Source organism: Osmia bicornis, chromosome 3 (genome assembly GCF_907164935.1).
Source record: "Osmia bicornis bicornis chromosome 3, iOsmBic2.1, whole genome shotgun sequence".
Taxonomy (NCBI): Eukaryota; Metazoa; Arthropoda; class Insecta; order Hymenoptera; family Megachilidae; genus Osmia; species Osmia bicornis.
Window position 1 is genome coordinate 11,245,931 of NC_060218.1, and position 27,852 is coordinate 11,273,782.

Consider the following 27,852-nt stretch of genomic DNA (forward strand, 5'->3'; position numbering starts at 1 on the left):
AATCAAGTAGTATTTTAACTAATATGAAGATAAATAATCATTTCAAATTAACGAATGTAACACAATTCGTGAAATAATCTCTTTAAGCATTTTTATTTTTTATGTAAAATACGATTATTGTGATTCCTTCTATATCAACCCACCATGTTGCATGTGTAGAAATAGTAGTAAACGTGTTATTAGAGAAAAAAAATGATAGCTATCTGTCTATAAAAATGAATATGCCATCAAATGTTACCGTGAACGTCGATATACATGCCTTCTGTCGTATAATACTTTTAGAATACAACACGAAAGTTTCGTCAGTGATAATAAAGAAGAAAATAAATGGACCATTTTCTACTGTTTCTTATCTTGACAGATCCGCACACGGTGTTTTGACGTTGGTTACGCAGCCATTCCGATATCGTGTTCTTTTGTACGAACAACACTGTTGCTTTCCTTTTCTTTTCTTTTCCGCTTTTTTTTTCATTTCTGTCAAAAACTCTTTCACGCAAGAAGATAAATTACCAAATGTTTTGTAAAATATTTTCGACAAGTAGATTAATAAGAAACTGATGCGAGAAGTGAAATGAAATTAATGAATAATCGATTTGCTATATCAAGATCATGAAGCAAAGCGATGCAAACGTATTCGCATTCCACGTGTTTACGTCTATTGGTGGAGAAGTTAGCCATTGGTGTAGTACCAGAGAACATTCAGTAGTATATAAGGGCGACTGTTTGGTACGGGGCCGCATTACCGGGGGAGTCATTCAACAGGGCACACTCTTTCTCCATTCACGCTCTGATCATTTCAGCATCGCGGCAATCTCTACTTTATTTGGCAAAATGAACCTGGCCCTTTGTGTGGAAATTTGTAACTTCTCGTGAAAAGATTTCAACTTTTCTTTTTTTTTCACCAAGTTAAATCTGTTCTTACTGTAAACAGAACATTTTATTACAGTGAAAAGACAATTTTTTGACAAAAGTGAATCGTTTTAATTCAAGAAATTTATTACACAATTTGATAAGTATGCAGAGAATGCAAAAATATTGAATAAAATATATATCATTCGTTATGGAAGGATCTTGGCTCACGTTAATTCTGTCAATGTGTTTGATGACGATCATCTTGCTGTTACTAGTGCGACGAGGAAAGTTTTTGTATACTCTGAGGAAAGTGCCGTATCCTCCTGCGCTTCCTATCATTGGTAATGCGTATCAACTATGCTGCAGTCCGGAAGGTAAGCAATATACGATTAATATATCAAACTTCTAGAGAAAATAACAATTAAATATAAAAATGGGATAAATAACACGTGTCACATTTGCCGAGAGAGCAGGAAAAAGAAAAATATCAATTTTAAGAAATTTCGAATTCTTTTCTAACTATAAGTTCTACAATTATTATACAAAATTGTAGTGTGCAATGAAAAAATTCGGAAAAATGTGTTACAATAATGTACATATTATCTAAAATTATAAGCACAAATTGAAAATAATACAGAATAATATAATGTTTTATTTCGATATACGAGAAACTATAAGGTTATAACATATTACATATATTACGTTTTTTTGTTTGTTTTTCAATTTTTGGAAAAATACTAAAATTTCGTATTTCTCTTTCTTTCTATGGGCCTCTCAATTTATTATTTTTAAATATCTAGGTATATATATATGCATTTCTTTCTTTATTTGTATACCTATTTTTATACAATATTTTATACATATTTTTGTGCACTATTTTTTTCTGTTACATTCATTCTAGACTTCTCTAATTAATCGCTCCTTTCTTTCATATCAATTTAAAAATAAATTGTTATTATTATTTCGTAATCGCTCTTCGTCATTATAATTAATAATAATGCTTATAAAGTAACATAAATATTATTACCTGAAGATCACTCATATTTTCTAGTTTAAATTTTATCTTTTCGTTATTTATTTGACAAGTTACAGAGGGTTGAAAACTGCTAGTGTAGAGATGTCTTTTGGCAAATCAAAACTGGTTCAGATAAAAAATTCAGTTCTATGTAAAATATATTTGTACATACACATCCGAAAAATCCAGTGTTATAATCCATTATCTAATCAAATAATATTATCACATTCGCTGCCGTTGACGTACTATGTATCGCGTAATCAATGGGTAACGCTAAATGTCCGATCACGCAATACCGTGTGCTCAGTCGCTAATGCTTAAACGTTACGGTACACAGCGATCCACTTGCTTCTCATTGTTAGACTTGGCGACTAATTTATCAATTCATAAACCGGTTTTTTAAAATAAATATTTCGATCTTTATTTAAATTGCATTGCAACGAGTTAAATGATATCTAACTCATTAATACTCAAAATTGCTATGATTACAAATTATTTATCTCTTTTCTTTTTACTGTTACTTTAATATTAAAAATAATATAAATAAATATTTATCTAACATATTTGCTACCGATTCCGTAAAGCAAGTCGTCGCTGTGTGCCACAACATTTAAATGTTAATGATCCAACACGCGATGTTGCGTGATCGGATATGTAGCGTTGACTGTGTGAACTATCTATTTGCACGTATGTTTGTTTATAATAGAAAGTAACACATTTTCGACATCTGCAAACTTTGAATTAATGAGTTTGCTCGATTTAATACTATGATATTTTTACGTACATAATACACACACTTGTTAATACCACTCAGAATTTACAGAAACATATCAGAGCTTGTAAAAGTGTATAACTAACGATAAATACAAATATAAGAAAAAATTCAATTGTATTATTAAATTTGTGGCAAACAAGCATGCAATCAAACAGATTAATATTTTTATTCAATCTATTTTGATCAGAATTCAAAAGTCCTACTAATTATCTATATTCTGTTTGATTTTCATTTAACATTTCTCTTATTTGAACTATTAGGAGAAAAAAGCGAACTTATAACTATTAATTTCCAATTCAATTATCTTATAAACATATGTTATTAGCATATAATGTTACAAAATGAAAAAGTTTTTTGTAAATCTCGCTTTCATTTACTTAATTTCAATTTTAGAGAGAATCATCCAGAAATACAAACACATCAAACTTTTCACATTTTTCTACTGAATATTGAATATATATTTCGGAATCAGAGATAAGTAATTCAGCTGCTTAGATTACATCAATATTTTTAGAATTGCTTTTATTACCACATATTTCTATTATTTTAATACTATGTTTATTTTTAATCACTCTCTTCAAACTTCGCCAAAAAGATAAATGTACGAGATATTGCTAACGCATCCGTCAGATTTGACGAAATGTACGTATATTTTTATATTTGCATTAAATAGCAATAACCTCAACATTACAGAAATTTGTACAAATAATCGTACAAAAAGTGCACCGATAATGACACTGGAAATTGATGTTAAATTCCAGATATACGTACAGATAGGTAAACGATAAACTATACCAATGAACGCTAAATATTCTAAAACAATATTCCTATGCATACTTTCCTGTTGATAAATTACATTATTAAAATTATAAGTGTAGAAATCTTCACTTTCCCAGTAAATTAATATTAATTGGATATAATCAATAACGCAAATTAGGTGGTTGAGGGGGGGGGGGGGGGGGGGGGGGGGGGGGAGAGTCAAGAGTCAGCCGAAACCATGTTAAGAAATTGAAAATCATTTTCTTTTTTTTTTGTAAATAAATACCGGAGGATTTTTCAAATATTTCAGTCGAGAATAAATAGAAGTGTAAAAGATTAAACTTAACATTATCATAATGCTAATAAAGAACGAGGAAAAATATTGTTGACCCCCTTTTCCCCCATTGGACAATTTGGGTTACACCTCTGGATTAATTTACCATAAATTAGCAACCAACGAGTAATCGCAAACCAACGATTAAGAATTTCATTGTCCTTTAATATGGAATTATGTTTCAAATTCTTGCAAATTTGCCATTTTTCTTTAAATTTTCGTTTCTGATTGATATTATTACTTTTAATAAATGTAATAGTAAATTTTCAATAAGTAATTTAGTTTTGAAGAATAAGACTCTTAATTGTTGATCTGTGAGTGCTCGTTGGTTGTCAACTCATGTTAAAGCTATTTTAGATTGTTACAAACTGTCATCAAGTTGTATAAATTTATTTTTCATTTATATCCTGATTTTCATCAATTCCATTTGTTTCGTTCGTAGCGGCCGACGTGAATTCACGTGATTTATAATTCTCTTTCTGGTTAAGTACTACTGACGCGAATATGTTAAAGAATTTTTTATCCAGCACGCGATATCGCGTTATCGGATGTGTATCGGTTGACGGCATCAAATTGTACGGCAGTGAAAAGAATCTGTCACAAAAAACAAAACAAAACAAAAAAGACAAAGACTTGAAATTGAAAATTGGAATTTTTAATAAGTAAATAATAATTTTTCTAATTTATTTGCATTTCGTTAAGAAAACAGAAAATAATTACAAAAGATAAATTTTGGGATTTCGGAAGCAGTTCACCTTGGTTGAACTGCACGCACGTACATATGTATACCAGAGAATGTGGGTAAACGATGAAAGAAGAAAATGATTCAACCATCTTGGACCTATCAAATACTAAAGATAATTATTATTATCTCACGCGTAACGAAACGGAAAAAGAAAAGCAGGTCGAGGCCGTTCGCGGCTCGAAATAACATTATGGTAACGTGTAAGTGCATGCAATTACAAGCGATTTTCTTTTTTTTTTTTAAGAGAATCACCAGTAGAATTGAAAGTTTTAAGAAATCCTCCAAGGCATATCTGTCTACTATGAAATAAAATATTTTCTATATACCACGTTATTGGATGCAGTTTATTTGAAAAAACATTACTGGACAAAATTATTTTATTCCATTTTTAGCCGATTTATTGTTACTGATAGGACTATTGCTTTTTTCTTTTGAAGTTATTGAAAAACAATATCTTTGGAAAAGATTCGCAATTTTTATGTATATAAGCATTGAATTTTGTTCCTTTCAAGGGAAATGCTATTTGTGAATTAGACAAAAATTAAATGGTTCACTTATGAAAAATTTACTAACTAATTACAGTACAAATTATTCCTAGTCCATAATGATTAATTAACTGGAAAACTTTGCTTTTCAATTAATTTTTTATCAATTTTCTTTCATATTCTAACAATGACTAATTTTAATTCTTGAATCGTCAAATATTATTTTTTTTTCTCTTTAGAAACTTAGCACACAAATATTCCCTTCAATAATATTTAGAGTTAAAATATTGTAATTCTTGAGCTGTTTTTGTACCGAAAACTGTAAGCTCTTTTACAAAAAATGGCACTAATACTATTATTATATTCATTGTATTATTAATATTTTTAAGCTCTGTATTCGAAGCTTAAAAATTTGAATTTTAGAATTTCGAAATTTGAATTTTGAAAGATTAAAATTTAATTTAAATATTAAATTCTAACAATATTCAATAACTGACAATTATATTAATTTCTTCTAAATTAATCTTAATAATATTATGTATCATGAAAATTAGGATTTAAAACATTTTATCATTTTCACATTTAATTATTCTCGCAGTATTTAAATTTTTTATATTTTTATTCCCCTATATTGCTAGGGAAACCTACTGACAATGATCTCAATACTGTATCGATGGCGTTTAACCTTTGGGCCTGCTATTCTGAACGATGATCCTTTAAAATTTCTTTTATGAACATATAAGATATTTCTTATTCTAACGAGCTTGTGAGGATTTTGTTGCACTGAAAATCAGTAAAATGACCGCAATTTTTCGGAAATTGTTAAATAAGTTCTTTTTTTCAATAAGTTACTGAATCCATTTGGTTATTCGCGTCAACGCATTTGACTTTTATATTTCCTAACATAATAATATAAACAGACATTTACTTCCACCAAAATACTCATCACTTCATACCGTATGTTTTGCATAACAAACAATCTTTTGTATCTTTCATACTTAAAGAATTAACGGGGACTGTAATTATTTGCATGAATACTCCCTATGCCCAAAAGTAAGTTGAAAGTGGGAAGTTTTATACTCCTGTATCAATGTGAAAATAAGTCGATGACAAGTCGATTTACCCAACGTGTGAAGGTTACCAACTGTCTCGTTGCATTTCATGACCGGTAAAACCAAGCCTTCTTTTTCATTATATACTTGTTACCCTGCAATCTCGTGGTGAACAAACAAGGTCATTTATACCGATCAACGCACGATTTAAAGAATATGTAGTAACCACACCTCTGCACCCACAATCATTGGCGCAACTAGGTAAGGACTAAGGTGTATTTCCTCTCTCTTCTTACCTGAATTTATTGAAATAAATAAAAAAAAAGAGAACATTGCTCAGCTTACAAAACTTTATTCAGGTAAAGAAATTATTCAAATATAAAATACAAAACGTATATTAATATTCTTATTATGTGAAACTATTGTCCCTCTAGTTACATCAATGGCTAGAGTTCCTTTTTTTTTTTATTTATCATTTTCACTCTTTTATTTTCCACATAACAAGAGCGAAATGGATCTGAAGATGTGATAGTAATGATAATCACAAGGATTGTTTTGGAAGATACCCAATCTCTATCATAACGACAGCACCTTGAGACGCGCCTCGAAACAAAGTTATTACTTCACTGACCGGTAGCCCAGTATATTCTGCATATCAATAAAACTTTTATACAAACCTAATCCAAGCTTTAACTTCAATGAATTAGGTTAGGTTAGAGCAGGCGAATATTCCGGCCGCCGAAAGGGGGCCGGCCACCCCCCGTTATGTCTAATGGTTTTTAAGGGCACAGACTTAGAGGTGTGCGAGTACTCGATTTATTCGAGTACTCGAATTTCGAGTCGAACAATGATCGGTCGGTCGAGCCGAGTCGATCGCTTGAATTTGCCGAGCTACTCGAAATCGACGAACTACTCGAAAAAATCGAACTACATACTCGAATATTCGAGCCCTCGTAAATCGAAGTTTCACAAGGGCTCGAATATTCGAGTAGTTCGATTTTTTCGAGTAGCTCGGCAAATTCAAGCGATCGACTTGGCTCGAACAATCGAAGCGAGTTCAGCTCGGCTTGTAAATTACGAGCACTCGCACACCTCTACACAGACTCCTTGTGCCATGACCTGTATGCGTGCACTTAACAATCAACGGAAAGCATGCACGTATACGCCATGTGTCAGAGAGACACTCGATTTCGTAAATTCCATTTTTCGTCTCGATAATTGCATAAATGAAATTTTCGCGGGTACACCACACACGGGTAGACTTCGCTACAGGTCGGTCGGGTCCGCTTTAACGCTAATAAACACCATACGTTGAGAGAAATGGAATTTTTGAAACTGTACGATTGAGACAGACGCTGTTGTAAGCAAACAACATGGCTGCCGAATGCTGTGTTCGGCTACATTTTAGCGAATATTGGACGATTTAATCGTTTTTTCACTGATAACAGAGCAGATCAACTTTCCTTGAACTAGCACAATATCACTGAAATTCGATTTTTCACAATTTATCACTTCTGGAAGACGTAAAATGGAATCTACGATTGCACGCATCAGACGTCAAATAGACATAAGAATAGTTCACTGATTGTCCGTCAGAGGCATTGATGGTATATTTGACCACGTTATCATCAGGGTCGATAAAAACACAAATCAGTCGATAAATATAAATTCTAATTTGACACCACAAACGGCTACGCGAATATAGCCACAAGTAACGTATTAAGGGGGTAGACACAGTGCGTGACGTTACCGATTCAGGACGTCGGTATTACAGTAGTTTTTTCGTTGGGCCTGGTGGAGCCACTTGCGTGTTTTGTTACGAACTTGAAAGGTTTAATTCTCAGCTAGCGTGCGCGCAACACGATCTAGGAAGGCAACAGCGCCTCAAGTATTTTTACAAACACATTCAAACGCTCATCTCGCCAGAGGCATCGCCACGATACGCCTGAAGAACGAAAGCGAAACATTGGCGCGCGTTTAGAGTGAGATGTACGGTGATCATGCTATCTTTCTTTCAACCCAAATGATAGAATTGTCACGCTCCGATAAATTCTGACTGACCAAACGCGTGGATTTTACATAGCACACCGTAGCACTCCTCGCTGCTGAAAAATATATGCCTGCTCCGAAGGAACGGGCAATCTGAGAATTATTTTTAGAAGAAGTTATTAACTTTTTTAAATAAATGTTTTTTAATTAATAAAAGTATACAGGATACGTCATGCAATTGGGACGGGTTATATCTTGAATTTGGTAAGAGATAGGAAAAAGCTGTTTATGTAAAAGTTCAATGGTATGATAATGTATATTTTTCTGTGATTTCATTTTCTTCGTGAATGCAACGATGCACTCAAAAAATGCAAATCCATTTTTTATGTAAGTAGAATTGCATTTTTTTTTACTTGTGTCAACTCCTTGAAACATTCTGCACAAAAAAGTAATATGGTACTATTCGAACTAATAAATGGAGGGACCTCCCGTCTGTACAGTAAAAGTTGAATATGTGCAACAATTCATATATGTATTCAGCAGAGGTGTCGAATCTCGGATTATATGCGATGGCCAGCCATGCGTGAACGTAGAAAGGGACAGACAGTGGAGGAGAGAGCGAGAGGTCCAATGATCAAAGGAAAGAGCCGAAACATATCGGTGTGACTAATACTAATTCAATTATAAAACTTTTTTATTTTTGACTTTTTTTAAATGAAATTTTTACTAGCGCATTGGTGAAATTTTTCTGATTAAAATGATACCGAACACGATATAGTTTGAATGAGGCGAGGTTTGTTATGGGGCGCTGTGAAAAATCCAGGCGGACGGCAGTCAAATCTTATTGTTAGAGAAAAGGGACAATCTCACATGCAGAATGAGAGAAGGACAGCATGACTGTAGTGCGTCTCACTCAGCGTTCGGACGTTGTTGCCTTTTTCGCTTGCCTTCGCAGCACAGTTCGAGTGACGTAATCAAGCTGACGCTTGATTCTGGCTACGATTCCAGATCGGCAGCCTTTCTACTTAGACGCCACCTTATAACTACTAGCTGAACTAAATTTGTCACGTAACTTGCTCTGGAGTATCCAGATAATAGCGGAACTCGTCTTTGGGAATGCTTTTACGGGAATCGGTTATTCGTCCTTATATGAGAAGGTCTTGAGCTGAATAAGGGCTTATTCGAAAGAGGAAGGTTCAATGCAGGGCGGTCAACTCACCGTTTGAGGCACAAATCTCTTTTAGTGGCCTAAAAATGCTTCGATTCGGCAACTGCATTTTGTCGATTTTTTCTTCTACTTTGGACACTGATATTATTTAATATGGACACAATCTCGTTAAACCATGAGTTGACCGCCCTGCATTGGACCTTCCTCTTTCGAATGAGCCCTCGCCCAGCCCTATGTGGTCTCATATAAGGACAAATAACCGATTCCCGTAAACCCATTAATAGGCCCATTTTTGCCGGTAATGTCACCTCGCTGCATTACCCGTGTCTACCCCCACCGCCAGATACATGAGCGATCCGACAGCCTCCCTGTACGGAGCCCGAGTTCCCTCTGACCTCTCTTTTCCATGGGCCGCAACGCTCAGCTCCTGATGTTTGTCAGTCGGGACAGCAACCGGGTTCGCGTCGGCCATGTTAAAACGCTCCAGCACTCGTTTTGCATATCCAGACTGATACAAAATGAGAAAACCATCGATTTTTTTTTGTATCTGCAAACCTAAAAAACAGTTTAGATCAGCTGTAGTTATATCAAAACCCTTCTTCAAATGCGCCAGCAGCAGGTCTGCCATCTCACGGCTGGATGCTGCCACCAGCCCATCATCAATATAGATGGCCAAAATAAGTGTGTTTTCAGCATTCATGAAAACACATGGATCCGATTTTGCTGCTTTCAATCCGAAATGTCCGAGGAACTCAGTGAAACGCTCGACCCAGCATCTAGATGCCTGTTTCAGGCTATATAAGCTCTTGTTCAGTTTGCAAACGCTTCCGGACCTATCATCGTAGCCTTCCGGTTGCTGCATGAAAATGGTCTCCTGCAATTTCTCGTTGAGGAAGGCCGTCTTGATGTCGAATTGTTTCAAAGTCATTCCTCTTGATGCTGCCAACGCTAGGATTATCCTCACGAATTCGAACTTCACCATGGGGCTGAAGGTTTCGTGATAATCAACTCCGTGCTTTTGAGAATATCGTTTTGCAACGAGCCTTGCCTTAAACCTCTCGATGGCTCCGTCGGGTCTCCTTTTCACCTTAAAAATCCATCGGCATTCTATCGGTTTTATCCCCGTTTTTTTGACAATAGTCCATGTGTTGTTTTCCATCAGGGAATTAATTTCGCTGTCCATTGTGCGTTTCCATTCCTGCGCGTGCGCGCTGGCGAGCGCCTCTTGGTAGCTTTGCGGCTCCCCGACTTCCACCAGTAAGGCCGCATCGGGGTCGATCCCATCATCATATCGGCTAGGTCTCTTGATTGTACCTCGGTCTCGTAGCCCTTGCCTTTTAGTGGCACGATTTTTCGTGGGTACTATTTCCGTATGATCCTCCACAGGTGCCTCTTCTACATGCGGTTCCAGAGGTCTGTCTTCTGTATGCGGTTCCAAGGAAACATCCTCTGTATCGGGGGTACGATTTTGATCTAGGGCCTCCTCATAGGTGGAATCTTCTGAAGCCTCTTCCTCTGTTTCAGTCTGCGACTTCTGTTGCTGGCGGCTGGATGGCCTAGTAGCATTTTCAGTGGCAGTCTCCTGCAATTCGATGCACTGAAAGTCGTTCCAATCAGTCTTTTTTGGAAAAAGGGGATGACAGTCTTGGAAAAGAACATCCCTTTTCACATCCACCCGGTCATCTTCGGGGAACCAGATCCGATAGCCCTTCACATTTTCGTCATAACCTACGAAGACCCCTTCAATTGCCTTGCAGTCGAGTTTTCTTCTTTTTTCTTTCGGTACATGCACAAACGCAATCGTCCCAAAAACGGCTAATACTTGCAGTTTGGCTCTTCTACCAAGCCATAGTTCGTAGGGAGTCTTTCCACTTGGAGGACTCACCCCAGTTCGATTCAGTAGATAAACCGAGATGTTGACACCCTCAACCCACAGTTTCATAGGTAAGTCTCTCGCATGCAACATAGCTCGCATAGATTCTACGATGGTTCGATTTTCTCTTTTGGCCGAGCCATTTTGCTCTGGCGCGAAAGCCACGGTTCTCTGGTGCTATATTCCTCGATTCTTGAGCATCTCGTCAACCTCCCTGTTGGCGAACTCCAGACCATTCTCTGTGCGTAACTTCCTTATGCGTCTTCCAAACAGATGTGAGTCATCATAAGAAAATCCCTAATTCGACCAGTCGACTCACTTTTGGATTTCAGAAAGTAGACAGTTCTGAATCGTGAGTAATCATCTTTAAACAGTAGAAAATAACGTGAACCATTTATAGAATTTTCCTGAAAAGGGCCACATAAGTCTGCGTGTATCAGTTCACCAGGAGATTGAGAGCTACAACTTCTTGCTTTGTTCTTTGGAAAAGGCAAACGGTACATCTTACCGAAGGCACATCCTCTACAGAAGAAGTCCTGGTTATCGACAGGAATTTCCTCAGCCTTCAGATACTTCCTCATATAGCCCACATTTTGATGGCCTAATTTTTCATGCCATGACTGGAGGCTGGTTTTTGTCGCAACGTTTGCTTCAATGCTGACGCTGGTGGGCTCGAGCACTTGGAACTTCATTTTACAAAGCTTGAGTTTTTGAACTTCCACCGCAACAATAGTCCCGTCCTTTTCAAACCGGCATCCCTCAGCAGTCGATATTTGGAGCAGGCTCTTATCTAACGCAGATCCAGCTGAAAACAGGTTGTGTCTGAGGTTGGGGACATAGAGAACTTGAGAAAGATGTTTCTCGACCCAGCTGCTTCCATTGTAGGCCAAGATATTTATGTCTCCTCTTCCCAGAGCATACACAAAAGCATCCCTCTTTCCTACGTTTACAGGGTGAGGCTTATCGAAAGGTCTAAAATTAACAAACCGTCCCTTCCGATTTGTCATATGGTCGGTGGCTCCGGAATCCAAACACCAGACATTACCTTCGTGGCCACCCGAACACAGAAATGCCTCCGTAACCAAGGCTTGGTCTTTGTGTTTTCTGTCACAGCTCTCGTCTTGCTGTATGTTCGCATAGTAGTCACGTGCCCAGTGGCCATACCTCTTGCACCTATGACACTGTCTGGAGCTTTCGCCAGTCCTCGCAGTATTGCTACTTTTCTTTCATTTTGGCTTCGTTTTGTTAGTAACCTTCATCGCTGCTAAGGCTTCATTGAGATCCTTATCCTGGGTTGAATATCTACTCTCCTCTGCAAGTAGTCTCTCTACCAGATTCTCCAAATTACGTTGAGTCTGAGGCGTCGATTCCCAGGCTGTGACAAAATGATTGTAAGAAGTGGGCAACGTCATGAGAATTTTTGTCATAATCATGGATTCAGCCATTGGTTTGCCCAGAGCTTGCAAGAGGTGAGCTATTTTCTCTTTTGGATCCATTGACATGCTATACCATTTTTATTGAAGTATGAGAATAGAAGTCTCTGACTTCTGTTCATATAAATTGTGTAAGGCTTGCCACATACCTTTTGAGTCGGTGCAGTTCATAATGTGAATCAACTGCGAGTCTGCCACGGTGGTTGCAATTATCTTTTGTGCGACCTTATCCGCCTTGAGCCAGTTTGCTAGCTCATTCTTTTGCAGCGTTGTAACGTTCTCCGTGGGAAGACTATTTGCAAGGCATCTTCATCTCGTAATAGAACGGACACTTGGTACTTCCACTGTGTCCAGTTCTCAGCATTTTTAAGTTTTGTTATTCTGGTCGCTTCCGATTCCATGTTGGGCTATTTCCACTATTTGCACGTGGCCCGGGTTAACCTCAAAAAATGGAATCACAAAACTTCCCTTTTAGAATAGTAATTTCATCTATCTCTTTGAAAATACACTTTACTTCGCGTTATCTGGGCCCATAACCTGTTTTGGGTTATGAATTAACGACGCAATTATTTATGATGGTAGAAAATATATTTGATATAAAAGGCAAAAGAAAAAAGTGTACTGATTGCACATCGAACGATTGCTAGAGACGTTAAAAAAAAGCAAAAGAAACTAAGTTTTACCGCGGCCTGATTTGAACAGGGGGGCGCTTTCGAAGAAGTTTAAAAATAAAACTTTTCAACATTATTCCTTAATAATCCAGTTACAGAAGCATTAAATAGTGAATTTTATACGCTTTCAAATTTTATCAGAAGTATAATAGTGAATTTTTAAGTTTTTTTCATTTTAAATAATACACTAAATTATAAAAATGTATTTGTCTGTTATAGAAGCATTCAAGAAAATGATCAAATGGGGACAAGAACTGGGAGATATATATCTTGTTTGGGTAGGCATGCGCCCCTTTATTTTTCTCTACAAAGCAGAAGCAATACAACCATTGTTAAGCAGCAGTATTCACATAGACAAAAGTTTGGAGTATAAATATTTACAACCCTGGCTTGGTAGTGGTTTAGTAACTAGCACTGGTAAGTATATGACATACTTTCAAATATACAAATTAAATATGTATAACATTTAATAGATAATATAAACATTTCTAAACATCTAAATAAAAGCAGAATTTTGCAAAAGTTTCTTATGTCTGAGAGCATAGTGTATTATTTTTGTTTTTTTTTTTTCATTACGACCATGTACGGACTTAATTTATTGCTTTAATTCTAAACCGAACTTAAAAGTTTATCAATTTATATATTATTACAAATTTACAATTTATTAATAATTCATTATTCATTAATACATACCTGTATAACTTAATTTAATATATTTGTGCTGTCCACCGATCACAAGAAGTTCTATGAAAAGGCTGCGAATCTGATTGGTCAGAATGGAAGGAACACGCCTCATTTTTACACACATTTTCGGTTCTAGCGAGCTATTGGCTAAATCGGTCACACATACTAATTGAGGTCGCGTGACAGTGAATCTGAAAAGTATTAACACACCATTTAAAACAGAACAAGTTTTTTTTTTTAAATTGGACTAAACGATTTGAGTTTTCTCAAAGAGCTAATAATGGGGTATTTTTATCATTTTTGAAAAACCTACAATGGGTCAGAATTGTGTAAAACACAATAAAAGTTCTTTTTCACAATTTTTTTATCTGTGCCTCTACTAAAAATTTTAAAAATGCCGTTTATAGAGTTCGATGAAATTTTTAGCATGTACAACATATATAGCTAGTATAAATCCATTAACAGCGTTTTTTAAATTTTCATTATAAGCTCAGATAAAAATGTTGCAAAAAGTAATCATTGTAGGTTCCAAAATAGGTCACTATTTTTTTCGCGATTTGAACCAATTGCATTATTTTCAAAATTATGAAAATCGGTCGTCTAGTAAATTAATGACTGTAACTAAAAAAAACTCATTAGTCGCTTAGTATAATTTAAAAGAAATTATTATATTCATTTCCGGCAAAAATGATTATGATATTCGTAAATGGCATGAAAAACTACGCCGAAATGATATATCTATTTATGGTTTTGCGACTTCCGCTAAAAGAAACTACTTACATCCTCAAACCGTGTAAGTTAAAACCCGCGTAAAAAAAAAGGGAATATTTACCATGTAAATAAAGTACCGCATAAATCAGGAAACGGATGTATGTTTGTTTTCATACTTTTGTTAAATTTCTTATCTACGAAAAAACATATCAATTATTAAATTGTGTATGTTTCGTTACTAAGAACACGTGTATAAAATAAGGGGTAAGAATAAAAATATCATTCGATATACAGGGTGATCCTCTCGCTAGGGGACACAAAAGAACTGATGACAATGAAATCCCTTGACCGCACCATGACGACACACAGAGTCGTCTCGGCCCGGGTAGGTCCCCAATACGGACCTCTTTATGGTGTGGTCAAGGGGTCCATTGTCGCCAGTGTTCCTTTGTGTCCCCTAGCGAGAGGATCAGCCTGTACAGTGTGTCCCGCGTAACTGAAGTTCTACGTGTTAAGCAGTATCGCTTGAAATGGATACCACGGGAGGCTAGCGGGACAGCAGGCCCAAACTTTAGACGCGAACAGAACTGATATGTATTTCCCACTGAAGTGAATTTCTCCCAAAAATCTCCAAATTTGTTAGCGCAATATCTCGAAAACAAATGAAAATCAAGTGTATACATGCAAGCTTAATGAATTCGACTTCAAAAACACTATCAAATGATCGAAAAAAAAATATATAGTTCCATTTAACACACCAAACTTTGCCATTATATTTTTGAAAATAACAATGCAAAAAAATATTCGTTTACGTCAAAATGTTGCCCCCTCTTACCATGCAATGACCACCAAAGCAATTTCTTGTATCTTTAATAACTTAGGAAATAATGGAGTGTTTCCAGTTACGCGGGACACAGTGTAAACTGATATATTACTATTGTAGGTCAGGAAACGTGATCCCTGTAAATATAAAAATCCTACGACTATGTAGCGTATGACGTCGAGACCTAAACATTGGGGTTACGAAAACGTCAAAAGGGGGAAACTGACGAAGCGAATAACGATCTTCACTTGCCCCTCTGCCGTCCTGCAAGAGGTTTTGTCATCGGTGAACAGTACATACATACACATGATATTCGATAGCTGATATGCATTGTAACCAGTTTACACGAGATCTTTTTGTACTCAACAAGCTATAAAATTGTTTGAAATTATTGTTTACTTGTGAAAACGAATTAGTTTATTTATTAATGAGTAAAATAAGTGACTGGCTTGATTTAAACTTAGTTGTCAAGTAAGCAATCTAGTTCAGACACGGCTAGTAATTTAGTCGAGTGGCGAGTAATTTAGTAACTTTCTATGTATGGACACTACAATTTAGTCGAGTTTCCGAGTAGTTTAGTAAAACAATTTAGTCTAATTTTATTGGATTTTTCTGGTCGAGTAGGCTTCTCCCATCATTAACTGTTTGATGACACTGTGCCGCACGATGGCGTTGCCTCTTCATCTCTCTCACTGATATATGTTACACTCTCGATTTCCAAAGCTCAACTGTACTAGTCCGGGCACTGTTCTATGCGCTAAACAGTTTACTAGTAAGTAGCTACTCGCCACTCGACTAAATTATTGGCCGTGTCTGAATCAGCTAAGACGCTAAAAGAAAGCAAGTGGAAGGTGGCTCCCTCTGTGCTACTACAACTCCAAGGAAGCCCGGTATATTAACTTTGAACCTGTACTTACTACTCTAACTTCGCGCAAGGACCTTCTTTCGTTCCGTTTTGCTCTGACTCGACGCTTATCAAATGTTATCCTTGTTCTGCTGCTTGCATCGTGTTGTAGAGAATTCGACACGAAATAGATCATACCATAATTATTTCTATTTATCCGTAACAAGCATCCTGACTTTGCTGTAATTATAGAGAAACCTATAATGCTCACAATCAGAGGGAGTTACATACTTCTTACCCGCCTTCAGTATCGAACATGCCCACATAAAAAGTATTCTCCCCTATGAAATGTATAAAATGAACATTATACAAGTATATTACTCGTATATGTATGTGGGGTAAAATGAAGTTTGTATTTTATTATAGGCGAAAAATGGCACTTTCGAAGAAAATTGCTTACACCAACTTTCCATAGCGGTCTTTTGGAAGTATATTTAAAGACAGCTATCAGAGAAGCGGAGGTATTAATATCTTGTCTCAGGAAAGAAATTGGTAAACCAGCATTTGACATTGTACCATACGCTAAAAGAGCGACATTGGATGTAATATGCGGTAAGCTTTTTTTCAGATTCATAATGTATGTCTTATTTTGGAAAACAGCCTTTATTATACCATCTCTATTGTGCCCTGCTACGAACCCTTTAGTTCAAGTTCCGAGCTAGGATATTGTCAATTTGGAGCATTGTGGGGTTGAAAACCCGCTTTGCCGTCTCGAAGCTTCTGCTTATACTGGCAGTATTAAAGGTCGCAACGGCGTTAAATAAATATCCACTCCCCAGCAGCCACTACCCTCCAAGTGGCGCTGGGTATAGATAAATTAAATACTCATGAGCTTGGCCAATCATTGTATCGGGTATGGAAGACCCAACATTTGACTCTTCGTAGACGTAAGGAATTTTATTCTTGGGCCGAACAAACTGGTGGGTTAGAGACTACATCTACCAGGCGCTTTACGCCTGTACTCCCTACCGTCATGCGTCATCTCGACGAGGTTGCCAACCCTTCGACGCGGCGGCAGTCAGAGTGTATCTTTAGCGTAGCGCGTTACATATATTGACACCGCTGGATTGGATCTACAACTGAACCTTGTAAAGCGCCTCATTATACTAGGTCTGTTTACTAAATTATAGGAAAAAGTTGTTAATGTTGAGTTTTGCAACATATTTAAATTTCATCAAAATCGGTGAGGTGTAACCTAATCTCAATAATTACCATATTTTCTGCTGTAGAATAAGTAATCAAATTTGTAATCAAATTTAGGAACTTTCTTGCGCGTGAATTTTTAGAGTGAAGTTCTCGTTGGCGCGTTCGGCAGTAAAGGCTGGTTCAGACACGGCTAGTAGTTTAGTCAAGTGGCGAGTAGTTTAGTGTATGGACACTAGAGTTTAGTCGAGTAGTTTAGTAAAACGGTTTAGTCGAGTCGATCCGTTTCATTGCATTTTGCTGGTCGAGTAGGCTTCCCCCACCACTAACTAGCCTTCGGGACAGACCTGTCCGGACGCATTTCTTTAGTCAAGGGATATATCTTGAACTCTTGATTTTCAAAGCTCAACTGTACTAGTCCGGACACTTTTCTATGCACTAAACGGTTTAGTAGTAAGTAGCTACTCCCCACTCGACTAAACTACTAGCTGTGTCTGAACCAGCCTTAAGATCGGTTCGAAGGAACGTTACGATGCCCCTACAGGGGAATCTCGGTCCTCTCTCCTCTAATTCTCTCATCCAGCGCGCGTCGATCGTGTGTACACTGACAAGGAAGGTTAGGGAACCCGGAAATTCCAAAATTTATGAAACTTCGCATACAAGTACAGTAAGTCATCCGTAATACGACCCTGTTTTCCGTTGGTGCCATAATTCGGTTTTAAAGGGTGAAATTACCCCTTGAAAAAAATTCGGAACTTTCTTTTTTGTGGAATATCTTAAAAACGGTGAGAGTTATGAAAAAAAAGTTGAAACAAAAGTTGCACAGTTCTGTTGTGTTTACAAAATGGCGTCAAAAAAATGTTGGGGGGGAGGGGTAACTAAAAAATTATGTACTTTTCAAAAATTTTCTTGACGCCATTTTGTAAACACAGAACTGTGCAACTTTTGTTTAAACTTTTTTTTCATAACTCTCACCGTTTTTAAGATATTCCACAAAAAAGAAAGTTCCGAATTTTTTTCAAGGGGTAATTTCACCCTTTAAAACCGAATTATGGCACCAACGGAAAACAGGGTCGTATTACGGATGACTTACTGTACTTGTATGCGAAGTTTCATAATTTTTGAAATTTCCGGGTTCCCTAACCTTCCTTGTGAGTTGCATTGAACTTGTCGCACTGAAGTTGGCTCCAAATTCACTAACACATTCACGCCGCAGCGTCGGTGAACCGATCTCGCCATTGGCTCACCGACGCGGCGTGAATGCGTTAGTGAATTTGTAGGCAACTTCACTGCGACAAGTTCAATGCAACTCAGTGTACACTGAGTTGCAATGAACTTGTCGCAGTGAAGTTGGCTCCAGATTTACTGCGACAAGTTCATTGCAACTCAGTGTACAAGAACGTTCGCGACAAACGACGATCTCGCTCTCGCGTACGGCAGAGCGGCGTTTTTTTTTCATTTTCAATTGTACCATAAAATTACTAAAAAAACAATTCTAATTTATTTAACTGTAAATTTATGCATTATGATTTGAGCTTAGTTCTTGTCGGTCGTCCCGCGACGGCCACGTTTTTTTTTCAATGCTTTTTCATTCAAGATCAGTTTTTTTGTGATTATTCCACCATGGTTGGTCCAATTTTTTATTTCAATAGCCTATAATCATCACATTGTGGTCATGGTGCGCTGTGCCAAATTTGGTCAAGATTGGATGAGCCGTCTAAGAGGAGTCTCTGGAAAACGAAATACATTTTTCGGGAGAAATTGAGCTTCGCTCGCTGCGCTCAATAATATATTCGTTTAGTGTATCACACCCTTTTGATTCAGAAATTTTATCCACTTGTTACTGAAGTAGTATTCGATCATTTCCCTCATGTAGAGGAGCACTTTTTCCTTGATTAGTGGTTACTTTTTGCCCGCACCAGTGACTACAGATCTAACAAGACTAAACATGCCTTTGTTCTGGAAGGGTCGTGAATTTGTGTCTCGAGAACGAACGCCATCTGCTCTATCCTAGTACAAAAATGTGAAACACTTCGCACTGTAACAGTCTACGGTACGTTGACGATAACGGAAACTTGCTTCGATACCAACGGCTATATCTCTTTGGTCAGTGTCTCGAGCTCAGTGTTGCCATATCTTTGAAGAGCAAGAAAGAGAATATGTGTAACAAGATAAAAAACGAGACAGAATATGTCAAAGGGATGCCGCGAGATCTTTTATACACGGATGAAAGCAGATATATGCTTGTGTGAAGTGCGAACACCAATTACCATGCATATGGAAACAGATGTGGCAACACTGCAAACGTACTATACATGTATTCGTTTCTTCAGTCAATAAGGTAGTTGTACCATGCATGCTCCAGGCCCTCCAAACTCCCGTATTTAATGCTGTAACTAAAATTAGTTCAGCCCCGGACTTCCAGGCGGTGCTGGTGTCGCTACAAACACATATAAATGTTATCGGTGAGGTACACACACAAGCACATGGTCCCTACATACGTGTGCATGGTCTTACTTATTCAAGACTTTGAAAAATAAAAATAAAGGAAAGGAAAAAATTACAACAATATATGTGCAGTCATGCAAATATATTACATTTTTACTAAAATATAATAAATATATATATAACAATAATAATATACAATCGAAAATCACGTTCTCCACTCCCCTGGTGCAGTCAGGTTTAACTATAAGAACAAAATTATATAATATTATACATACACTTCATGCAAGAAGTATTATTATGTATACTTAGTGTATTAATACCATGTTAATGGTTTTATGCATATGGTATATTGTATATGTAAACTGAATACTTACAATTTTCATCTTTTTCTTCTTTTCATTTGCATCCAGGTGTCTTATTGCTCTATTTTAATAGAGGTAGTCTCTGACACTGTAATAAATATTTTCATTAACAATTATTTACATATGCTATAAAAAGTATACATAAAAGTTATTACCAAGTAAGTTCAGTGTTGGAACTGCTGATGTTGTTAATCTTTTCCTCATGAAGTATTTTTCTTTAAAGTAGCTACTACAGATCACCCGGAATTTCAGTTTTCAGGTGGAAGCATTGACTTTGGGTTGTCACATACTTCCACCCACTGTGCCATCCTCTTCTTATCCTTTCTCTCTTAGGGGAAGGAGAACATCCTGCTCTTTTCGTTAATACAACCTCTGATGATGCATATTTTCTTCCTCTTTCTTTAAAGATACATTTTAATAATTAAAATTAAATATATTACTAAAATAGTAATGTAAACAGTTATGTTTTCAGTAACAATTTTAAAAAATTCTGTACTTACTTAATTTCTATCTTCTCCTCCTGTTGCTGCATCTCATCAGCAGAAGTTATTGAAAAACCTAAAAACCTAGAAAAAACTTTAAAAAATATCTTTTTCAATAATAATAATAATAGCAATAGTAATAATAATAGTAATAATTATAATAATAATTATAATAAATTCACGAACCTGGAAATTCAGTCACCTACGCTGCCACCATGTGCAACCATGTGCGCCATATTTATTTTGTCTCTTTAAATTTTGAAACAATTGAAAAACGCGGCGACAAATTTCGTGGGAACATGACGTCACGATATCTTTAGTTGTGTGTTAAAATCAGTGATACAAGCTATGCATGTAGAAAAGCGACATCAGCGCCGCCTGGAAGTCCGGGGGTGAGTTAAAATTTGCATCAAATTTACAAGAGTGGAGCTTGGAGGGCCTGGCATGCTCTAGCGAGGTGTGGTAAGAGAAGAACTGATAAAACAGACACAACTGTTATACCAACTGTGGAAACCCAACCTCACCTTGGGGTACCGGATACTCCAATAATGACGCCCCAGCGATAACAAAGGCATGTTTAGTCTTCTTGGATCTGTAGTCACTGCCCGCACTCCTCATAAAGAATACTGAAAACATTGATTGTATCTAACAGCGGGGGTCTACGCTAGGAACGGCAGACCCAAAGAATAACCGCTGTGGCACTTACCGCAACAACAGGGCCGCTTTTACGACTTGCCACTCAAATCGAAACGTATCTACTGAAAATCGGAAAATTTGTAAACGATATATCTTGAAAACTAATTAAAATCGAGTGTGTATATTAAAACTTAATGAATTCGTCTTGAGAAGCACTATTACATGATCTGAAAAAAAATATATGGTTCCATTTAAAAAACAAAACTTGATCATCATATCTCTTAAACTAATAATGCAAAAGATTTTTCACTTCGGCCAAAACATAGGTCTCCTTTTTCTATGCAATTTCCATATCAACAATTTTTGGTATCATTAATAGTTACGGAATAAGAGCTCTGTATGAGTTTAAATGGGACACTGTTATGTATGTACGATGAGTTGCATTGAACTTGTCGCAGTGAAGTTGGCTACAAATTCACTAACACATTCACGCCGCAGCGTCGGTGAACCGATCTCGCCATTGGCTCACCAACGCTGCGTGAATGCGTTAGTGAATTTGTAGCCAACTTCACTGCGACAAGTTCAATGCAACTCAGTGTACATATGTACCTCGAGAAACGGGAAGCGAGAGATTAGATTTTTCGATCCAAGAACAAAACCCTTTACGCTGACGAAGAATTGTTGAGTCTTCCGTACGCGATTCAATGATTGGTAAAACCATCAGAAGGCAGTTTACCTTGCCTGACGCCATTAGGGGTGGTGGCTGCTGGGTAGTGGATTATTTTATTTATTTAAAATCGGCAGGTATAAGCAGAAGTTTGGAAACGGCAGAGCGGTTTTCTAACCCCTCAAGTTTCCAAATACACAATAACCTTAGATAGCCGGGCAATTCTTTTTATTCTTAAGATTTGATCTTCATAATGAGTAGCTGGAGGGTTGCCATTTTTTCTCTATAGTCTTCATACAGGCATACCTTTTGTAACACCTTTTGCGGACTTTAATTTACTTGCACCGATTGTGAGTGTAATTGATGCGCAGTTCAATAATAATTGAGTACAACCATCAGTTCATGGAGAAGGAATTTCGGTCCATAATGGCAATGTCGCACACCAGCTCTCACAGCATTGTGCCCCCCCCCCCCCAATATAACAAGGTATTTGATAATTGCCATATTCTGTTGTTTATACAAGGTGTCTCATAACTCCTGTAACACCCGAAAATGGGGGGTTGCTGCGGTGATTCTGAACAACTTTTTCTTTTACCAAAATCTTGGTTGAAGCTTTGTTTTCGAATTATTAACGAAAAACACTGGCCAATGAAAGCGCGTGTAGAGCGCGCGCTTAACCATGAGAGCGTTGGCTGTGGCTCTCAACCGCGCTAGGTCGTGGTCATAAACAAACGCATTGGCACAACGTGGGTATCGAAGAAAACGTGCGACAAATGTTACATCGTCTTAAATTAAGAACAATGTGTAATTATTCGTTATTCATGAATAACGAATACGTTTATGCCAATGCATTTGTTCAGAGTCAACGCTCTCGTGATTGAGCGCGCGTTCTTATTGGCCAATGTTTTTCGTTAATAATTCAAAAACGAAGCTTTAACCAACATTTTGGTAAAGGAAAAAGTTGTTTAGAATCTCCTCAGGATCCCCCCATTCACGGTGTTACAGGAGTTATGAGACATCCTGTATAACACACAAAAGAGCAGCAATGCATTCAAAGCACTGTTATAACTTTTCTTCGACCCTCAGCCTACTTATCATTTCCTTGCACATCTCCTGCATTCTTTCCTGTTCCATTTATGATATATTACACAAATAGGCAACTATAAAAAAATATACGTATGCTTGATTTAAGTATAAATTCTGTTTGTTTTACGTTGGTTAAATGAAAAAGGTTTTTAATAATTTGTTTCAGATAGTTCCATGGGATGCAATGTCAACGCACAAACAAATTTCAAAAATGAATATGTACAAGCTATTAATACGTAATTATATTATTATGTATTAAAATTTTATTAATATAGTTTCAATTTTCATCACTGCAACATATCTTTTCAGACTAGCATCTATCTCACAAAGAAGATTTTTGAACGTTTGGATGTCTTTTGATCCGATTTTTAAGCTAACTAGATGGGGTCAAAAATACAACCATGCACTTGGTGTCACACACGAATTTGTTAATAGGGTAAGTATTACTTTGTTTATTACATTCTATTTAAATATAAAAGTACGTTCAAATAATAATTTAACCATCTGAATGCTGATGAGGAGAATTTCTCTGCTATTATGCAGCGCCGCTTTCTGTACTTTGATGAGAAACGAACGGTTAAGAAAAAATTTAAATACTTTTTAAATTGTATGCGGTAGATTATAGCAGAGAGAAAAGCCGAGTGGAAAGCTAAAAAATATAGAAACTGTAGTGAACAATCTAATAAACATCAAGCTCTGCTAGACTTGTTATTAGAATTATCACAAGATGGTAAAGTGCTCACTGATGATGACATTCGCGATGAAGTGAACACATTTATGTTCGCGGGCCATGATACTACAGCGACCAGCGTATCTTGGATATTATATGCACTCGGTCGACATCCCGAATACCAGGTATTAGAATTTTTCTTTACATTATAATTTCGGTACATAATTATTTAGAAGTTGGTCCTCCTCACCGATTTTCGTGACCTTGAAATATGTTGTCAAGGTTATCATTTTGAACCACTTTTCCCTATACATGTTACCGCCGCTCGGCCTTAGTTTCCGAGATATTCGTAAAAAACTTCAGTTATACTTATGTCACCAGTACACTGTATTCCGGGAAAAATGGAGACTGAATAGTGATTGAAGTGGTTTGAGGTTAGGGTTAGGGTTAGGGTTAGGTTAGGTTTAGGTTAGATTTAGGTTTAGAGCGTACATGGCGTGATACGGGAGCTAATATTCCTCGTTATGGAACTCGTACGTCTCATTGCGTGGAATATATAACTGAGTTTTCATTCCGACGTCAACATGATGTTAATGAGCGTATAATGGCATTTTTTGAAATGATGGGCGAAATGTTTCCGATTTCTGACAAAACACAAAATGAATAATAGGTATACAATATATAAAAAGTGAAAGAAAGAGTAATTATAACATGAAAAAATCAAAAACAAAACCCTAACCCTAACCCTAACCTCAAACCACTTCAATCACTCTTTCAATCACCATTCAGTCTCCATTTTTCCCGGAATACAGTGTACTCGTAATCTAAGTTTAACTAAAGATTTTTGCAAATATCTCGGAAACTAAGGCCGAGCGGCGGTAACATGTATAGGGAAAAGTTGTTCAGAATGATGACCTTGACAACATATTTCAAGGTCACGAAAATCGGTGAAGAGGGCAAACTTCTGACTAATTACCAAATATTTTTGCAAATATCTCGGAAACTAAGGCCGAGCGGCGGTAACATGTATAGGGAAAAGTTGTTCAGAATGATGACCTTGACAACATATTTCAAGGTCACGAAAATCGGTGAGGAGGACCAACTTCTAAATAATTACCATAATTTCATAAAATAAAAGGTCTGACATTTCACAATATTTTCGTAACAATGAGAGTAGAAAATAAAGAGCATACCTAATATATCAACATACGATGATTTCAATGATTCTCTAATATGTTGTCGGAGGCATGATTTTGAACAACCTTTTCCCTGCGCATAATCAACGGAAAGCTTTAGTTTCCGAAATATTTGCGGAAAACTATTATTGCTGTTACATTAAATTTTAAAGTGAGTAGACACTGTTCAAAATAGAATACCTCGGTTAAATTTGGACTAAATAACTTAAGGTTTTTTGAGAAGCTATAAAAATTAATTCACTAAATATGTATTTTCATCGTTTTAAAAAATTACGATTTGTTGAAATCGTGAAAAAAAATAGTAAATTGTAATTTTTCAACTTTTTTATGTGAGTCTATAAAGAAAATTTAAAATATGTCTTTCGTAGATTCAGATAAGTTATGTGTACATATGTTGAAAATTTCATCGAGATCAGTCAACGCATTTAAAATTTTCATCTAAGAACGGAACTATGTATGTAGTCACATTCTGAACAGTGTCTACTCACTTTTGCCTCTCACTGTATGTATCTGTAGCGGTATAGCGTCAACTGAACCTCCTTTCTACTCTTTGTATAAACACATTACAGTGACTGATAAAATAATTTTTAACAAAAAATACAACCGACTTCGAGATATGTCAAAAAGTGTAAAATAATTTATATTTCGTTTATACAACTACGTGACAATTATTAATAAAATTTCTCGCTGCATTAACAAAATACACCACAACGTATAAAATAATTTCTATTTCATTTATAGCAATACTCCACAGCTATTAATAAAACCTATTTAATCGTTAAATAGTATACTAAATACATTTTAACCTTTTCAAAGGCGGTACAAAACAAAAAATTTTTCTTCTATTAGGAAGCTCCTAGTTCAGGCGTCGGCAATCTATGACAAATGACCCATTTGATAATTTCAAGTAAATAATATTCACCGGGAATCAACATATTGCGGATTAACTACATGTATGTACATCAGAAGTGCTGCCAACTTCTGATACAATCGTTACAATTACAAATGTTTTCAGCCATAATCTATAACGTTCCCTATTTTTTCTTACGTCTTAGTAATTACCAAGTTCGCCACCCCGCAATCAAATCGTTATTGGCAGCATGTTTATTCAGGTATTTTTAATTTTGCGGTTGAAAAGGTTGAAATGTATTTAGTATACTATTTAACGATTAAATAGGTTTTATTAATAGCTGCGGTGTATTGGTATAAATGAAATAGAAATTATTATTACATTGTTCAAGAAATTTAAACTTTTTTTCTGTTTTCCAATAGCCATTGGGCGATCGTTGTAGAGCTTCTCGTCCTGAATACGAAACCGAAAACCGAATTGCTCTTTCGTTCCAATAATTTCGCTTGTTTCAAGGTTTTTATTAACTTATATACACGAAACATTTTTATTTGTTGTTTAGAATCCTTAGAATTTCCTTTTTTACATTATGACAGGCGACAAGAGATTAGGTTCCGTATTCATTCTAAACAACGATTAAAAATGTTCAACCAGTTCTTTTTTTTTATTGTGCTATACCAACGAGGTGCCGAACCGTTCATTCGTGACCTACGTCAAACCCCGCTTTCATAGCCGACGCTGCCCTCCCTAAGCCCGCGCGCTATACGCGCTCTGATTCACCAGTGTTTTTCCTTAATAATTCAAAAACGAAGCTTCAAACAACATTTTCGCAAAGGAAAATGTTGTTCAGAATCACCCTAACTACCACCCCTTCAGGGACCAACGCGAGTTCTGAAACACCCTGTATATAGCCCACAGTTCCCAGTAAACGTGTCAATGGGACACTAAATTAATAAAAATATGTAACATTTTTATCCGTTGAACAAACTGACTAAAATTACAAAACGTTCCGCTCGAAACGTAACAGTATAAAACATTTATCATATAAAAAGCTAACACAAAACGTATCACTGCTAAAAATGAAAAAAGTTGAATATAAAATTAAAGTTACGAAATAAATGATATTTGCGGTACTATAGATTTATTTTTCGTTTCAGGAAAAAGTTCTTAACGAGTATTACGAAGTAACAAAGACAAAACAATTAACCTTAGATGTATTAAGTAAATTAACATGGTTAGAAGCATGTATAAAAGAAACCTGGAGGGTGTACCCGGTAGCTCCACTTATTGCAAGACAAATCTATCATCCTATTACTATTTGTAAGTATAAATGCATATATGTATATTCATTTTAATTAAAAAAATTTTCAAGGCATGATGTTTCTTAAATACTAAATTTATTTTAGTGGGACACGATATTCCAATAGGATCTACAGTACTTGTCAATTCGTTTTTGCTTCACCGTGACCCTCGGTATTTTCCCGAACCAGATACTTATAAGCCAGAGCGCTTTTTACCCAATGGACCAAAATACCCTCCTTATGCTTTTATTCCTTTTAGTGCAGGTTCCCGTAATTGTATAGGTTCAAAATACGCCATAATGATAGTCAAAATTCTTAGTCTTTTTATATTAAAAAATTTTCACGTCATATCTTTAGATACCGAAGATCAACTTCGCTTTAGTAGTGAATTAGTACTACATAATGCTAATGGACTTCGATTAAAAATTACGCCACGGAAACAAGAACTTGATGTAATTATATTGCACAGTATGCATTCAAATAAAGTTAAAGAGAAATGTTAAAATGAAAAGAACCTGATATCTTTTGCTTATCAATTCTAGTTAGGTGAATAATTAAACACCTTAGGTAAGTTTTATAAGGGATTTCACGAAAAACATTGATATCCTGTACAGAAGGGCAAGTAAGATTTCCCGCACTCGCCACTATTTTTACACGAGCCTAATAACACTGTCCAACAGTGAATTTGTGTTCCGATCTCCACTGGGTGATTCTTATAGTGCTTTGCACGCTGATTACAAA

General features: G+C 36.3%; 1 protein-coding gene and 1 long non-coding RNA gene across 4 annotated transcripts; one reads left to right on the top strand and one right to left on the bottom strand.

Moving 5' to 3' along the window:
• Positions 1–717: 717 nt before the first annotated feature.
• On the top strand, positions 718–27,622 carry LOC114880413 (cytochrome P450 4c3-like). 3 transcript variants are annotated; one of them, XM_029196402.2, is made up of 8 exons: positions 719–1,226; positions 13,371–13,568; positions 16,640–16,825; positions 23,264–23,333; positions 23,407–23,533; positions 23,716–23,952; positions 26,968–27,130; positions 27,217–27,622. In XM_029196402.2, the coding sequence occupies exons 1-8, from the start codon at positions 1,061–1,063 to the stop codon at positions 27,612–27,614; spliced, it is 1,545 nt and encodes a 514-aa protein (XP_029052235.1). In that variant the 5' UTR covers positions 719–1,060; the 3' UTR covers positions 27,615–27,622. The 3 variants fall into 3 exon arrangements, with proteins under 3 accessions (XP_029052237.1, XP_029052236.1, XP_029052235.1); XM_029196404.2 differs by lacking the exon at positions 23,716–23,952 and having other exon boundaries at positions 718–1,226; XM_029196403.2 differs by lacking the exon at positions 13,371–13,568 and having other exon boundaries at positions 718–1,226.
• On the bottom strand, positions 20,277–21,487 carry LOC114880414. Its single transcript, XR_006829275.1, has 3 exons — positions 20,727–21,487; positions 20,382–20,625; positions 20,277–20,314 (listed from the first exon to the last, which is right to left on the bottom strand). It is a non-coding gene; the product is annotated as an uncharacterized LOC114880414 (long non-coding RNA).
• Positions 27,623–27,852: the final 230 nt, after the last annotated feature.